The sequence below is a fragment of the Nyctereutes procyonoides genome, unplaced genomic scaffold, assembly GCF_905146905.1.
Source record: "Nyctereutes procyonoides isolate TBG_1078 unplaced genomic scaffold, NYPRO_anot_genome, whole genome shotgun sequence".
NCBI lineage: Eukaryota > Metazoa > Chordata > Mammalia > Carnivora > Canidae > Nyctereutes > Nyctereutes procyonoides.
In genome coordinates this window covers 16,170,406-16,188,280 of record NW_026575047.1, presented here as the reverse complement: position 1 = coordinate 16,188,280, position 17,875 = coordinate 16,170,406, and the positions used below count along the sequence as shown (strand labels likewise).

At 36.5% G+C, this 17,875-nt stretch overlaps 1 protein-coding gene across 6 annotated transcripts in view; it reads left to right on the top strand.

The window, feature by feature from the left end:
• The window catches only part of ARAP2 (ArfGAP with RhoGAP domain, ankyrin repeat and PH domain 2), a 188,644-nt gene that overhangs the window by 65,452 nt on the left and 105,317 nt on the right, over positions 1 to 17,875 (top strand). For all 6 annotated transcript variants that reach the window (XM_055326211.1, XM_055326212.1, XM_055326215.1 and 3 more), the window contains exons 10-13: positions 6,791 to 6,906; positions 9,566 to 9,765; positions 12,850 to 12,935; positions 14,045 to 14,227. In XM_055326211.1, the coding sequence (XP_055182186.1) occupies positions 6,791 to 6,906; positions 9,566 to 9,765; positions 12,850 to 12,935; positions 14,045 to 14,227 (585 nt within the window). The remainder of the gene's footprint in view (positions 1 to 6,790; positions 6,907 to 9,565; positions 9,766 to 12,849; positions 12,936 to 14,044; positions 14,228 to 17,875) is intronic.

The following is a 17,875-nucleotide window of genomic DNA, read 5'->3' as shown; positions in this document are numbered from 1 at the left end:
TCCATCATGATAAATAAATGAGATTTTTGGTAGGTTTCTGTGTGTACCCTTTTCTTCCTTTTTGATTTTTTTTTTTTTGGCTTGGATTTTTATGACCTTTTTCTAAAGAATTGTTTACATTTTAAATGTTGTTAGCTACATGAGTTGACAGTTTCATTTTAACTTGAAACATGTTATAATTTTTATGTTCTCAAATTAACGATGTGATTATTTACTTTTTTCACTGACACGTCTTCAGGAGTTTATGGCTGGTAGCTCACATTCCATAAACGTTTTTCAGAATGAGCTTGTTGAATGAATGGTCATTTCTAGCTGTTTTGACTCTAGAGTATTATTTAAAAATTTTTAAAAAATATTTTATTTATTTATTCATGAGAGATATATAGAGAGAAGCAGAGACACAGGCAGAGCTCCACATAGGGAGCCCGATGTGGGACTCGATCCCGGGACTCCAGGATCATGCCTTGGGCAGAAGGCAGGCTCTCAACCGCTGAGCCACCCAGGGATCCCCCCCAAATTTTGTTTTTAAGTTATTCTCTTTTTTGTGAATTGTCTCTTGATTTTCTTTTTCCATTGACTTATTGGGATTTTATTGTCTTTTCTGACAATTTCTTTTAGCCTTTCATATAGTAAAGATAATCATCAGGTCATTTTCTGTAACTACTTCTCTGAGCTATTGCTTACTTTTCATTCTTCAGTTAATTTTTTGTGTAGAAATTTTATTGTAATTAAACTGCCTTTTATCTCAAAGCTTAGGATTTTCTATATCCTAGAAAATAATTATTTTATAAATATATTAATCTTGACATGATGTAGAAGTAGTATATAAGCCAATACTTAAAATTTTAAATGAGATAATAAAATATGAACATACACTGAAGTATATGTAGTGTTATATACATGGTTTTGCTATTTGAATGAAGTTTCTGCAAATGGTTGTGAAGCACATTTAAGATAATTGGCTTTGGTTTCCATTTGTTAGATTGTCCTGACAGCCAGTCTCCCATCTTTTTGTGATGAGTTTTTTTCAGGATCATGTTAGTATTAGTGAATTCATTACAACCAGATGTCTTGCTTGGTGGTTCTGTGTATCCATTTAATGATAATTGTGGCATTGAGGGTTTAACTATATAAATTCACTTGATTAAACATTTTCAAATCAGGGTATAACAAGAGACTCATTCCCCCTCGCTCCCCCTACATAATGTTCCCGGTGTCTGGCACGGGAATGAAACTCTAATAGAATTTAAATAGACCTCATAGGGCTATGGGTTGAGAGGCACAGAAAGAAGCAGCAGGATGTAGGTGGTGGCCTCAAATTCTCTGGGTTCTGTATCTGGCCAAACTCTGCATCTGGTGTTTCCCCGGAAATGTGGTGCCAATGTCATACAATGCCACATCTGTTTTCAACAAATGTGTAAGTACCAAGTTCTTAAATTTCTGGCATGGAAACCTGGCATTCAGTATTTTCCAAAAATAGCTTTGAGATTTCAGGAAATTTGGGGTTAACAAACCCTTCTTTAATTTTTCCATTTAGGAATCCGACTTTTATTTTGCTTTTTCACTATGTAATTTTAAAATGTAGTTTTTAATCAGGTTCTGTTGCTACAAATTCATACAAAGAACCCATTTCAGTATCTTGGCAAATATTTACCATTCATTCTAAACTGAGTATATAATATAGCATCAGTGGTTGAGAATACTTTGAATGATTATATAAATAATATGGAGATACTTTTATTGAAGACAAATTCTGGGTTTAGAACTCACAAATGAAAGAATTATCTGTATTATACCCTTAATTTATATTACGCTCAATTTTTATAGCAGTGCTGTATAAGGGAGATATTACTGTGTTTTTATAAATGAGGAATTTTTGGGTTCTAGATTAAGTAAATAACTTGGCAGTAGTCACACAGCCAGTAAATGGCTCAGCTAGGATTGTCCCTGACTCCCAGTGCCCACGTGGTCATGGTTCATGGACACTTTGCAGGTGTCCAGATCAGTTCGCCAAGCATTGCCATTGTTATAGTAGTACTGGTGGTGCGATTCATGCTTTTTTGAGATCCCACATTCTATGACGGTAAATTAAATGTAGAATATAGTTTAGTCCAGAATCTGTTCTTAGCTTTTTGCTCTCTTTAGTAATACTCTACCCACTGAATTTTCATGCTCCTGTTTTTTTTTCTCTCAGTTTATAGTATTTTAAGTGTTGAAAGTGTGGCTTGTCCCTGACTTGGGCCTGTTTTTCAAAATGAGAATATTATTGAAATCAGATTGTTGTTAAAGGGTCATTTTCTTCCACCTCATTTAAAAAAAATATATATGCTTGCTAGTTATCTTAGGTATGTGTTTTCTTGTAACTAACTTTTTCATGGGTAATATGTTCAGCTGGTCTCAAATTCAAGAGGTAGAAACTAACAATAATGATAACAATAGCTAACTGTAGAACTATATAGCGCTTGCTGGGTTCCTGGCATTCTTCTAAGCATATGCAATGTTTTGATTTGATCTTCCCCACACTGAGGAAGTGTAGGTACTACTCTTCTCCCCATTGTGAAAATGGGTGAATTGAAGAAGGAGAAATACACCTGATCAAGCTGGTCTGGCTTTCGTCAATGATCTGGTCAAGTTTCACCTCCTTTGGAAAGGCTCATGAGTACACAGCTCTCTTTTTTCAGGGACTGCCTGGATTCAGTGCTTACAGCTATGCACTTACTACAGTTCTCTCTCATTTCCTCCTTAGACTAGAAGGTTCCCAAAGGCGGGGACCCTGTTGTATGCTCTTACAAGGATCCAGGGCTTACCACTGTTTCTGGCACTCACTAAGTACTTAATAAACATTGTTTTGCCAGGATGAATTTTCCCGTTTTAAAATACAGATGGCTGTATCTGCTCTGCCTTCTTCACAGAATAATTTACAAGATCAAATGAGAGTTCATGGCTTTCTGTAAGGTTCAGAGCATGACACAAATAGATATTAAACCAATTATGGAGTGCACTGTATATGCTTAATGAAGACCGATACTTTTAAAGCCTCTAGACGTTAACACGGGGGTGGGAACCCAGGAGAAATAGGATCTTGAAAATCCAGTGTGTCACTGTGTTCTGGCCAGAGTATTTTTCAACAGTAGTCTTAATGATTTCCAATGATTTTTGTATGATCATTGCATGCTTTTTTTTTCCCCTTTTGCTCTACAGAAGGCAGAAGAAACTGTTGATACCCTGATATTTAAATATTGCAGACACATCCTGTCTAGATTCTACAGCTGGTTTTGCTGTCTAAATAAGTTTTTCTCAACATTGGCTGCATATGAGAATCATAGGTTGTAGTCTTACTTTTTAACTGAAGATTCCTAAGCTCTGCTTTCCAATTCAGGGCATAAGAATCTCAGGATCAGAGGGAGCATTGAGGAATTAGATATATTCTTAATATGTTCTAAATGCAGTCTGAAAAAGTGGCTTAATGTCATCACAAATATTTTTAATAAGAAACGCAGTTGTTTCATACTTAATAGTTCTCAAGAGCACTGACATTTATTTCGTTACTCTGCTGTACATTTTACAGTCCATTTGTGCGGTGAATTCAGTGGATACTCTAATTACTCAAAACCATATGGCCATGGCCAGCAGCTGATAAATGGGTTACAATTTTCTTCCAGGCTAAAAAATTGTTTTTGCCTTGCTTGGAAGAAATTTGGGGTCTGGAGCTGACCCTCACTTACTTTATTTTTAACAGAAATTGCAGTTTTACATGTAGATACTTCACAACTTGCCTGTAGAAATGAGAGGCCACCAATTCAGGCTGGAGCCTGGATGAGGCTCATCAGCTTCTATAAAAACCTTGTCACTCTTGCCATCTGCTAGTCTGATGGTTTGAGTATGTATCTCTGCCCTTCCTAACACACACTACCTGCAAGCCAGGCCCTCATCAAAGACGTATAACTTGGCATAAAATATAACAGTGCTGCATATCCGGTTCTTGTCAGTTCTTTATTATGGAGGACTGTTTGAAGGACATGCAGTCTATCTAGAGTTACTCCTGTACCAAGTTGGGCCATCAGAAAACTGTTTTCAAAATATCCTACCTTGGGCAGCCCCGGTGGCACAGTGGTTTAGCGCCGCCTGCAGCCCAGGGTGTGATCCTGGAGATCCCGGATCGAATCCCACATTGGCCTCCCTGCATGGAGCCTGCTTCTCCCTCTGCCTGTGTCTTTCCCTCTCTCTCTCTCTGTGTCTCTCATGAATAAATAAATAAAATCTTTAAAAAAAATATCCTACCTTGCCTGACATATGGTAGCTACACTTGTGAGCATAGCACAATTTATAGAATTGTGGAATCACCATGCTTGCACATTTAAAACTAATGTAACATTGTATGTGAAACTATACTTTAAAAAAAACACAAAAATTTTTTTACCTTGCTACTCCTACTTTATTTTTTCATTTACAAAAGAGAGTTTGAATTTCTAGTCTCTTGTGTTGGAAGTTTCTCCAACAGTTGTTATCCAGCCAAAACACTGGTATGGACAATTGAGAATTTTTGTTTTTAATCGTAGTAAGTATAACACTGAACCTATTTGATTCTCCTTGTCCATATAGATCACATTAAGTACTGATTTTTAGATGAGTTTGCCATACAAAGTGGAAGTATATTACATTCTAATTATTTTGCAACACTTAGCATGTCCGTGCATCTTCTCTTTTATATTATTGGCTCTAAATTTCTGGCTTGTTTTTCCTCATAGAACAAGCTATTTGTACTTTCATCAAAAAAAATTGATGAAATGTTTTATAAATGTGTCATTTTCTTATTCTAACTAAACATTGTATGTTAAAAAATGAAGAGAGGCTTTTCTGCAACTTATGAATGAAAACTCTGCATACTTTTACAAGTGGGAGAAATTTGTTATAATATCATTTTATTTGACTTATTTTATTAGTCAGGAATGCTTTAGAATCAAATGACAAGAACCTGAAAGATGACTTAAAATAGAAGGGATTTCTTTGTTTAAACAAATCTCTTGGTGTAGGCAGTAGAGAGCTGATGCCACTAGGGAACAAGGTTCTTCGTATTTTTTTTTTCTCGCTCTGGCATCCTTAGGAACAAGAATTTGTCCTTAGGCTTTTCATCTCAAGGATTCTAACAGCTTCTGTGCCTCTAGATGTTATTTTCGAAGAAGATGGAATGGTGAGGGTAAAAGTCTTTCTTCTTCCAAGATTTGTACCCCCCCCACCCCAGGAATTTTTTATATTTTATTGACCAAAACTAAGACATATGACCCCTCTTGGCTTGCAAGGGAGATAGGAAAATAGCACTTTTCCTTTTAGCCTGTAGAGAGAAGGCAGCCTGTGAACTTCTGCAGCCTCTGCCAGGAGTATTCTTATTGAAAATGTACCAGTATTTTTTGTAGTATGTCTTTAATATGACTACTTTTTCTAGTCAAATTGAATTCAGAAATTCAGAGCACATTTAATATGAACCTGTTTACATGGATAAATTAATCTTTTGAAGTGGAGAATAATTATGTTTTTTAAGCGTTGAGATTGTTTGATAAGTCAAATTCCTAAGCCCTTATGATTAGATAATATTTCAAACTTTAATGCTTTTAGAAGGCAGACCTTGTAGCCTTTTGAACAATTTTTAATTTCGGTGGGACACCCTGAACCTAGGGGCTGTAGGTATTGAACACAGGGCAATTTTTCATACCAAAATAGCATTGAAGGAGTGTAAGAATTTAATTGAAGGAAGAAGAAAGTAAGAAAATACTAGAAATGAGATAAAATGGCAAAATCTGTACTGCTTTTTTTTTTTTTGAGAGTAAATGAAAAAAAATACTGTGACAGCAGAGGTAACATCACAGGGTAAAACTGTCAGCTTGGGTTTCAGTCACTTTCTGCCACGTACAACTAGTTGTGCTTTCCGTGTGACTTATGACTTTAATCTTTTTGGGCCTCAATTCCCTCTTCATTTTTAGTAATTATAACAGCCAAACAGTGTCATTTGACTCCCCTGCTTAGAAATTTTGGGCACATGGTAAGGGCTAGTTACTGTTAATTTCCTTTACTCAAGAGATAAAGATGAAAAAATGCCTAACTTTGAAAACCAAGCATATATAGTTCATAATCTATGTCCTAGTCAACCTAACATTTCATGTGAAAGAAATGTATTCTTGATCATTAGCCCAACTGTCCAGCTTAGAATGACACTGGGTTAGCATGTATTGAGAGTCCCTACCCAAATAAGAAAACCATTGTCGGGGATCCCTGGGTGGCTCAGCGGTTTGGCGCCTGCCTTTGGCCCAGGGCACGATCCTGGAGTCCCGGGATTGAGTCCCACGTCGGGCTCCCGGCATGGAGCCTGCTTCTCCCTCCTCCTGTGTCTCTGCCTCTCTCTCTCTCTTTCTATGATAAATAAATAAATAAATCTTAAAAAAAAAATAAAACCATTGTCAATCCATTTTTCATGACTTGTTTCATTCTTTAATTGTACTTTGGATTTTAGAGGATATCATTGTAATTTCCGAATCCATCATTTTGTTTCTTTATAATCTTTTTTAAAAAGTTTTATTCATTTATTTAAGAGAGAGAAAGATAGTGAGAGAAAGAGCACAAGCAAAGGGAGGGGCAGAGGGAGAGGGAGAAGCAGACTCCCCTACTAAGCAGGAATTCAGAGTGTAGCTCCATCCCAGGACCCTGAGATCATGACCTAAGCCAAAGGCAGATGCTTAACTGACTGAGCTACCCAGGCATCCCCTTTAAAATGTTTTTATGTTTTTCTTCCAACTAGGATTTTAAAAGTGGACTTGGTATTACCATAATTCCTATGAATGTAGCAAATGTAAAGCAAGTGGACCGAACTGTAAAACAGTCTTTTGAAATAATCACCCCCTATCGGAGTTTTAGGTAAGCAATATTTAAACATTTGTGTTTGTGTTATTCTAAGAAAGCTTGGGTGATCTACTTTTAGATTGTTAGTGGTGATTTTATTTCTTATAGATCACATAATAAAATCATGTTCGTTTTCCATATTGTTTAATTTATTAGCCAGTATGTAAAAACACCTTGTAAAAGTGACGGGAATTTAGCACACAACCTGCTATAGATACTAATTTCATGAGATTTGAGTCCTTTCTTTTCTAATTCCTTTTTGTCTTAGTAGTCGTGATAAATATATTAGTATTTTATCAACAAATATGTGAAAAATTCTTTCACATTTTGAAGGAATAAAGAATACTACATTGTCTTTAAGCTGTATTTTTGTTTACCTTCTTTTAGCCTAATCAAATGCAGTCCTCCTTTAAAATCAATCCCTGATTACAATTGCTCCATAATGATTTCCTAGAAGGAACTCCTGGTCAAAATGATGCTGTTGGATCTCAGCACTTGCAGATCAAATATTTTAACATTTCATTATATATTTTGTATTTACGATAATCTAGTAATCACTTCATACGAGAATGAAAAAGAAAACTTAAAGTTCCTAATATGTTTTAATAATCTATAATAACTCCATAGCTTTGGTACACCGAAGAGGCATAAGTTGGTATCTGTGTGTGCAACCACATTAATTCATTTGTTACAAACAATCAACATATCACGGGGGGTAGTAGGCAGGTCAGAGGCAATTGTCAGAGGTCTTTAAAGGACTACGATTACTTGGCAATTTCGAAAACACTCCCCAGTCTGATACTCATTTTATCTGTCAGAATGTGTCTGCTGGCTCATATTTTGAGGAAAAAATACTCACCTAAAAGAATAACAAACTTTATTTTTACATATGCAGATGCAAGCCTCAACTGAAAAGGTAGACATTGGCTGAGCTATTTTTACTTAGAGTACTTCTGACACACAATATGTGGTGGGCTTTTTCCCCACACCAGCCAATCTCCATGTATCCAGATACCACGTGGGTGTCCTGCAATTCAGCCCCAATTCCATTGGCTATTCTGACAGTGGCTACTCAGAGTGAGCACTAGACCCCACAAGTTTAAGGGCTCAGTGCCACAAAGCTGCCCTCATCTCATACTCCAGTCACAAGTGTTAGGTCCTCTATCTTGCTTCTTTCTAATTTGACTGCCAATTGGGACTCCCATGACTTACCCTACTCACCCAGGTTCAGTAATTTGTGAGAATGGCTCACAGAAATCAGGAGGACAGTTTAATTATTATTACCAGCTTATTGCAAAGAATGTATCACAGCAACATCCAAATGGGAGAGCTGCACAGTGCAGGGTACAGAGCTTCCTTGCCTTCTCTGGATACATCGTCCTCTCAGCACCTCAGTGTGTTCATCAACCCAGAAGCTTTCTGAACCCTACTGTTCAAGAGTTATTAGAGGGGTTTCATATTTTAGGCATGATGGATTAAACCCTTGGTCATTGGTGATTAACTCAATTGCTAGCACCTCTCCCATCACAGAGGTCAGGGGATGGGGCTGAACATTCCAAGCCTCTGATCACATGTTGGTCTACCTGGTGGCCAGCTGCCATCCTGAAGCTGTTTAGGCCACCAGCCATGAATTATCTCACAAGCATACAGAAGACACTTATCACTTAGGGCCCTCCAAGGGTTTTAGATTCTGTGTACCAGTAATCCATGCCCAAAGGCTATTCCGCCATATTGGCTGTGACCAATCTCTATATAAAAGTAGAAACCACTAATAAGTTTATGAATATTATATACTGATGATGGAACATAAAGTGCTTAAAAAATATCCATGTGTAAGCCACTTAGTTTCCCTATGGATTATTTGGAATATATTAATCATCTGTTATTTTCATAATGTTTCAAAACATTTTCCTCTTCAGAAGAGAAAATTTTAATGTGAAACGTTTTGTGGGTCATTGGCCAAGTTTGGAGCACCGTAGCACATTCCTGGCACATCATAGGTACTTGATAAACATTTCTTGGACTGAACCCATGTTTAATGTTTTATCCCTTTACTCAGATATCCAATAAACACTAAGAATTAGGATAAATCAGAACATGGCTAAAAGTGAGTTAGAATTCCGTTAGAATAGTAATCACTTGAAACTTTTTTGATTTCTCAGTTTCTTAAAGCCATCTGGACATTCTTCTAATTAAAAAAGAAAATCTATTTTTAAGACTGAAAAAAAAATCAAAATTTCTGGTGGGTGTTTTTGATAATTTAGTTTCAGGCTATCATGGCTTACTTTCTTGGCAAAATAATCCAATAGTTCTGAAACTCAGCCAGTCTCATTGATTATTATATAACCACTGCTTAGGAAACATGGCCTCTCATTTAAGCTCTTGACCTAACAAGGCACTTTTCTATATCCAGGTCAGAAAAATGTGCATGTTAATTTTGTTCATGTACATATTCAAGATATGTAAACAAATTCATAAGCAATGTGAGATGTTAAAGGAAAAAATAGATTTTTAAATTAGATGATTTTTAACAGAAAAGACTATTCAGCTGCCTGGAAGGCATATTTTTCAGCTGCTGTTTAATTTGTGAGTGAAATGAATATGCAAACTGAACATACTGCTTAATTGGCCTTTACAAGGGAGATCGATAATGCAGAAACATTAATTGTTTCAGCTTTACAGCCGAGTCTGAAAAAGAGAAACAAGAGTGGATTGAAGCTGTGCAGCAATCGATAGCAGAAACTCTCTCTGATTATGAGGTAGCTGAGAAGATTTGGTTCAATGAGTCCAACAGGAGCTGTGCCGATTGTAAAGCCCCGGATCCTGACTGGGCATCCATCAATCTCTGTGTTGTCATCTGTAAGAAGTGTGCAGGTAATTAGTGATAAGTTATGCTCATCACTGTTTGGTGGCAGATTGTCACTGAATGCTCTTTATTGTCGTACATAATGTGTCCCAGCTAACAGTTGTGAAAAATAAAAACAGGGAAGGCTTATTACATTTAAATTGAATTTAGAAATATCTTCTAGTTCTAAGCCTCTCTTATGCATGACTTAGATGTAAAAATTGATTTTTAAGCATGTAATCATTTTGTGCGCCTACTGGTCCATGTGTGGATTTTAAAAAGACAGTGTTGACATTTTTAGATTTTAAGGTGAGTGTGTTTCAGAATGCACCGTGAACACGCTTGCATCTTTGCATGTTTTGCCCACTTTTCCCAATCATATTTTGTAAGATGTATATTTCGTATCTAGGGCATTCTGAGCTCTAAACTTGGTGCACCAGACCTGGTATCTCTTGATGAGAAATTTTATCTAGAAGCATTTCCAAATAGTATTGGAGTTTCTGAAAGTAACCACTACTGTGACTGGTTATCTTATTGTGACTTTATGGCTTACAGACCATCTGACAGCTCAGTGTATTTATGGGTTCACAGTTTTTTGAGTGAGTGGAGGAGGGCATGGACTCCAGCTTAGGTGTGTGGTCATAGAGTTCTTGGAGAAAGTTAGCTACGTCCTAAACTTCACTTCATCTTCCTAGCTCTACCAGGTACTGTGCTGCTCCTGGGAATTAAAAAAAAAAAATGTATAAGAGGTTGGTATGTCCTCCATAGGTAAATAAATTAATACTAATTAGAGTATGATAAAGACAAGACCAGAGTTGAGTACAGGTTTCTTTGAGAGAATATGGAGGAGGGTTACTTCTTCAGCGAGAGCAAAGCAGAGACTAGGACAGTTGCTTCAAGCCCTTAATACTTTTCAAGAGTTCTGTGCTTCTACAGTTCTTACCACACCGAGATAGATTTTCTCAGGAGCTAATTAACATCAGTAGCAACAAGGAAAAGCATCAGCTAATCCCTCTCTACTTTGTGTTTTTGCCCAACCTTTTTTCCTCTTCAGTCTCATTGGAAGAGAGCCTTTGTGTTGTCCAAGGCTGTTTTTTCTACTCATGTCTGTGCTTCTTTCTTCTCTTCTTAGGATCCTCACCCCCATTACTTATTCCCTCTCTGTAATTGTCCGACGATGGTTTCTTTTATTTCAGTACATATACTTATGTAAGTCTGTCGTGTTGACACTAGCTTCCTGAAAACTTTCCATTCCCCTGAATGTGTATCATTTCTGTCTCTTTTGCCTTCACAGACAGGGTACTTTCAAGAGTAGAATTCTGCACAGATTTCCTTCATTTCTTTAACTTCCTAGTTTTTTCTTCAGCCTATGTTCAGTGTTCTCTTCTCTTTAGTCTGGTAAAAAGTATTTTTGCCATGCATGCCGATGTATTTTACCTCTCTTCTGTGTAGTCTGTTCTATCTTTATTGTTTTCTCTGCAGTATTTGGCACTGCAGCATTTGACCAGTGTTTCTCTCTGACTTCCCATCCTCCCTTAACTTCCAAGATACTGTTTTCTCTTTGTGTGTTCTTAATATTCTGGTCATCCATTTTCAGGTTACTTTTCCGTTGCCTGGTCCTGAGATATGTGTGTTCTTTTGGGTTACATCCTCAGTCTTCTTTCACTCTGTTGTTCCTGGTTGATGTTATTTATCATTTAAGTTCAGTACTCACTTGTAAGTGGATGATTCTCATCCTGTAGGGCACCATACCCTTAGGTCTACCTACTGGACTCCCTTCTTGGATTTGCCTAAGACACATCAAAAATAGCATGTGAAAAAAGGAGCTCTCATTGCTGCCCAGTTCATTACATAAAACTGAACATTTTCATTTATTCCACATCTTGGTCAGAGGCAGTACTGTCTATCTTATATTCAAGCCTAAAACTGGAGAGTCTCTTGACCCTCTCCCTTTCCTTAGAGCCCACCAAGTCCCAGCATTCTTTTTTATCATCTCAGGATTTCTAAATCTACCCTCTCTTTTGTTTCTCCTCCTGCTGCCTCAACTCAGATTCTATCATTTTTGTTTTGTTTTGTTTTTTGCCTCCAGTACTCCAGAGGTTCTCTCCAGTTCTTTTGCCTGTTTTATGAGTTTGATCTCTTTCAGTGTTGTCCTTAGTTGGTCTTTATAAATACAAACCTATGCATATTTCTGCCATTGGGATTTTAAGACTTTGTGCTCTGAGTAGTTGCCATTTTAAAGAAAAGAGGAAAGGCCCTTCTTACTCAATGTAGAGAGAGGAATGAACTTTTATGTTTCTAGGCAGAAAGTCCTTAAGATAAGGATGATGTCTTTTTTTTTCTTCCATTTTTAAAATTTAAAATCAGTTAACACAATGTATTATTATTGGTTTCAGAGCTAGATGTCAGTGATTCATCAGTCTTATGTAATAATACCCAGTGTTCATTACATCAGGACAATGTCTTGAACACCTTTGCCCTTCCTGGCTTAGAAAGAGCATCAGACACACTCCTGGGTGCCCAGTAATGACTGAATAATGATTTATATAGCATAATTGAATCAATGCTAATAGAATGCTGGGCTCTTACTCTCAGGAATAAGAGTAGAATAAAGAATCCACTGCATATTTTTAGATACATGTTTATTAGAGTTGTTGCTAGATTTTTTTTAGGAGTAAAGGAAATCTGTGTTTACATACATGTAATTTAAACATACCTGTTACAAAAGGTTTTCAGTAACCTATAATTGCTAGTTAATTTGCAAGTGATGAATGTACACACATACATATGTGTACACACACACACACACACACACACACACACATAGTTTTTTTCCTTTTTTTACACATACATAGTTTTAAAAGTAGTTTTATACCAGCACAGGGTAGTGATGAAGATGATTACTGTTATCTTCATTGTGGTTGGGATTTCTGTATAATTATCACTACTACCCTTAATGCTATTGCATTAAGGAAAGTAGATATTGGTGTGTGTTAAGTTGAACGGATATATACATACACACATACATGTATGCATAGATACACATTTTTTAAAAATATTAAATACATTTACATAAAAACTGAAATATAAATGCAATTGTATCTTAACTTTAGGACAACATAGATCTTTAGGACCAAAAGATTCCAAGGTTAGAAGTCTAAAAATGGATGCCAGCATTTGGAGCAATGAACTCATTGAGGTAAGCCCAACCTAACTGTGGGTGTGGTTACTAGGGATCAGTTGGTCATTAGTAGTGGGGTGGCATGAATTACTTTAGAAGCTCTTTGATGGGGCAGTCCAGGTGGCTTAGTGGTTTAGCGCCGTCTTCGGCCCAGGGCGTGATCCTGGAGACCCGGGATCGAGTCCCACATCAGGCTCCCTGCATGGAGCCTGCTTCTCCCTCTGCCTGTGTTTCTGCCTCTCTCTCTCTCTCTCTCTCTCTCTCTCTCTCTCTGAGTCTCTCATGAATAAATAAATAAAATGTTAAAAAAAAATAAGCTCTGTGATAAAGTTCTTACCACACCATAAAAATGGCTTATAGCCTGTTTGATAGTAGTAGCTTTCTACTTCAACTTTTAGAATGCTTCTTAAATGAGAGAGTTATTTTAAAAATAAAAGGTACAAGGAATTTAATAGCAATAACTACTTTAAAAGGGTTGACAGCAGTCTCTTTTTTTTTAAGTCGGATTTTTTTCTTTTTAACCCAGTATGGATAAAATATTAGAAAAGTGAATGAAAACATTTGGGCAAATTTTTCTATTCTTTCTCTTGGCCATGCTCTGTCATTAACTGTGCTCATATCTGACTTTCTGTCTCCTGATTCCATTTTCTTCTTGGATTTCAGTAACCACATTACCCCACCTACTTGGGAGCCTCAAAAAATAATGCTTTTGCTGCAATTTAGGTTACTTACAATTTCTTTCTAGCTAATCTTGTACTGTTACTAAAAGCAATGAGGCTGTATTTAAAATAGAAATAATATCTGCTTTCATACTCCATCTTCCTGAAAGATGTGAGTTTTTCATGTGTTTTTGCATACTTTATACTAAGTTATATTTTGGACAGGGGGAGAGTATGCACGTGGAGACGGGAGGGGCCGAGGGAGAGAGAATCTTAAGCAAATTCTGTGCTCAGTGTGAGGCCCTATGCAGGGCTTGAACTCATGACCCTGACATTGTGAGTCTGATGCTTAACTGAATTAGCCACCCAGGGGCCCTCTAAGTTAAATTCTAATTTGTGAGTCAGGTTTTTGCAAATTCAAGTACATTTTATAAATTGATATTGTTTTATAACTTTCTGACAATTCAGCTCTTCATTGTCATTGGAAACAAAAGAGCAAATGACTTTTGGGCTGGTAATCTTCAAAAAGATGAAGAATTACACATGGACTCACCTGTAGAGAAGAGAAAAAACTTCATCACTCAGAAGTACAAAGAAGGAAGATTCAGAAAGACCCTATTGGCATCTCTCACCAAAGAAGAATTAAACAAGGTATCAGAAAATATATAACAGTTGACATGGGTCTTGATGTCTTAAAACATGGGTCAAGGATTTTGAAAGAATTTTAAAAAGTCCTTTACTATCTGCTATAAGTATTGTTTACTGATTTTATTTCCATTTGTGAGATTGTACTATTGATTTTATCACCGTTTCACTTAAGAATTCATGATCAGTAGTGAATAAATTATTTGTCCATAACATGAGGTTCTGGCTAACTTACTCCAATATTCTGGAAACTGTGGCAACTTTCCTTATTATAGGGACAGGACACTAAACATAACAGCTTGTACATTGCTGACATGTGTCACCAAAATAAACATCATTTACTCCGTGTATTGTTAACAAGCAGTTGTTTGCTTAGTGCTGTTGACCCCATTATTTACCTTTCCCTGAATGATTCCAGACCTTCTGGTGCCTGTTTTATGCTGCCCACTTGTTCTTCACTTTTTTGGCAGAGGATATGCTAAGCATCCTGCCCCTTTTCATTTTTGAAATTGCTGCTTCAGTTTCTTATGTGTTATGAGGCTCATCCATGTAGAGATATTTAATACATGTACTTTTATGTGCCTATTGTTTCTATGCTTAGAGAATATGGTCTTTCATGGTTCTTGGTTTTTTAGTATGCTTTTAGTGGCAGTACTTATGATTAAAAATCTTCAGGTAGGTGGCAATGATACTGAACATTTTGGAACGTCAGCAGATAAAGGCCTTTTTCATACGTCTGTAGAAATTACAAGATCATACAATTGATTTACATTTCTGTTGGATTAGTTCCCCTAAACTAAGTTTTTAGTATTTATACATCTTTGATGTTAATAAAGTGAGGCCACCAGTTGATGTTAAAGCAATGGTACACAAAATATGAAGGATTCAGAATGGGCAGCTAAGGGGAGATGATATGGGCGAGGGGCCTGGGAACTATATATTTATATAGGTTATTACTAAGACGTTTAGTTTTGTTTTGGGTGGCGGTTTCATTGGTGCTAATTACATTATTAATATTGACCAGTATATGAGATGTACATGGTATAGTAGCAACAGGTATTGTAAACCAAGGATATGATTATTTCTGTGCACTAGAGGTCCATAATAAATAAGTATATAATTACTAAGTTGTGGATTTGGGGGAATAACTGGTGAAGTTAGAGAACTAAGGCATATTTTCCTCAAATGGTTTCTTTCTTTCTGATAGTTATGGGTATCTTACTGGTAGGTATATTGATGTCCCCAAATAAAGTCCTGTCTGCCACACCACACAGTTTCTATTAGATACGTTTTACATTAATTACTAGCAATTGAATTCTTCTAAGAATATTATAGAGAAATCTACCCATTGAAATTTATTTCTGCAATGGGCTTCTTAAAAATAGTACTCTTAATGTCAGCAAATAACTCTTACAAAAAATGTGTTTTATTGAATAGACATTTTTAATTGAGATACAATTTACATATAATGTATGAGTTTATTCAACCTGTTGATTTGGTACTGTTGATTTATGTATTTCAGTATGATTGCCACTGTAGCTGATACCTGTATTACATCACATAATTATCATTTCTGTTTTGTAGTGAGAACATTTGAGGTCTAGTCCTGTAGCAATAGTGAGGTAAATAATATAGTATTATTGATTATAGCCAATATGGTGTTCATTAGATCTCCAGAACGTATTTATCTTCTAGTTGCAAGTTTGTACCCTTAAACAACATCTCACGCCCATCCTCCCACACCCCTTGGTAACCACATTATAATCTGTGTTCCTATGAGTTTGGCTTTTTTAGATTTTACATATAAGTGATATATAATATTTGTCTTTCTCTGCCTGGCTAATCTCATTGAACATTATGCCTTCAGGTTCCATCCATGTCCCAAATGGCAGGATTTCCTTCTTCCTCATGGCTGAATAATATTTGTGTGTGTGTGTGTGTGTGTGTGTGTGTGTGTGTATGTATACCATATTGTCTTTATTCACTCATCTGTTGATGATTCTTAGGTTGTTTCCATATATTGTCTATTATGAATAATGTTCTAATAGACGTGAGATTGCATATCTAATATTTTAATAGGTGTGACATAGTAACTTATTGTGATTTGATTTGCATTTCCTTGATTAATAATGTTGAACAATTTTCATGTAACTGTTGAACATTTGGATGTGTTCTTGGAAAAATGTGTCTTCACTTTCTCTGCTCACTTTTTAATTGGCTATTTTTTGTGGCTTGTGAGATATATATATATATATATATATATATATATATATATATATATATATATATATATATAAAGGTTTTGTTTATTTGAGAGAGAATGAGGGGCAGTGAGCATGAGTGGGGGAGAGGTGAAAGTAGAAGGAGAAACAGACTCTGTGCTGAATGGGGAGTCCAATGCAGGGCTTCATCCCAGGGCCCTGGGATCATGATCTGAGCTGAAGGCAGACGCTTAACCAACTGAGCCACCCAGTTTCCCCAAGTTCTTTATATATTTTGGTTATAAACTCCTTATCTAATGTATGTTTTGCAAATATTTACTCCTATTCTGTAGGTTTGCCTTTTCATTTTGTTGATTTTTTTTCTTCAGATGTGAAGCAGCTTTTTAGTTTGATATAGTCCAGCTTATTGATTTTTTTTTTCTTTTGTTGCTTACGCTTTTGGTGTCATCTCCAAAAAGTCACTGTCAAGAGCAATTTCAAGGAGCTTTTCCTTGTGTTTTCTTCTAGGATTTTTAAGGTATCAATCTTATATTTAAGTCTTTAATCTCTTTTGAGCACATTTTTGTGAATGGTATAAGATAGGGCTCCAATTTCACTTTTCTGTATGTGGTTATCCAGTTTCCCAACACCATTTGTTGAAGAGACTAACCTTTTTCCATTTAGTGTTCATAGTGGATCGATATTTATTGCACACTTACAAGTTCTGAATTCTTTTTTAGGTTCTGGGGATACAGTTGTAGTAAAACGTAAATGTGCCTCTTTTATTCATGAGTGTGGTAGTCAAGTAAGGGAGACTGACCATGAATAGCCAGAGTCCGGTAAATACACCATAGCAAATACATTGTGCTGTGGAGGAAAACAGCAGTGGGGGGATAAAAGAATATGAGCAAATACGATTAAATGGGAGGGCAGTCAAAGGCTATTGCAGTGGATGGAATGTTAGCTGGTATCTTTTCTAGCACCCTTATCTTGTAGATGAGGTAAACTAAGACTCAGGGAAGTGAAGGGATTGGCTAAGATCACCTAGCAAAACAGAATAAAGTCAGGCATAGGTTAGGCTGTTTGATTGTGATGCAAAGGAAATTCTGTAGGTCATCTAGACCTTGGTAGGAAATGTTAGGACGTTTTTTAACAGTTGACCATCCAGGTCTGGAACTGTGAATGCATTGTGGGATTTCTTGGTTGTATACTCTGAGCTGCTTATTGGGACATTTAATGAGCAATTATTCTGAAGTTGCATTAGCGTAAATTAATCAGTGATCTATCTAAGTGCACCAGGTCAAGAAGGAGATGAAATGGTGAGTCCAGGGCTACAAAAACAGACAGGATCAGAGTGCTGAAATCACAGGATTTAGAAACAAATGGGAAGCCAGTAAAGTGAGGAAGCAGAAAGAGAGGATGAGAAGAGATGTGAAGGCAGCTTATTACTTCA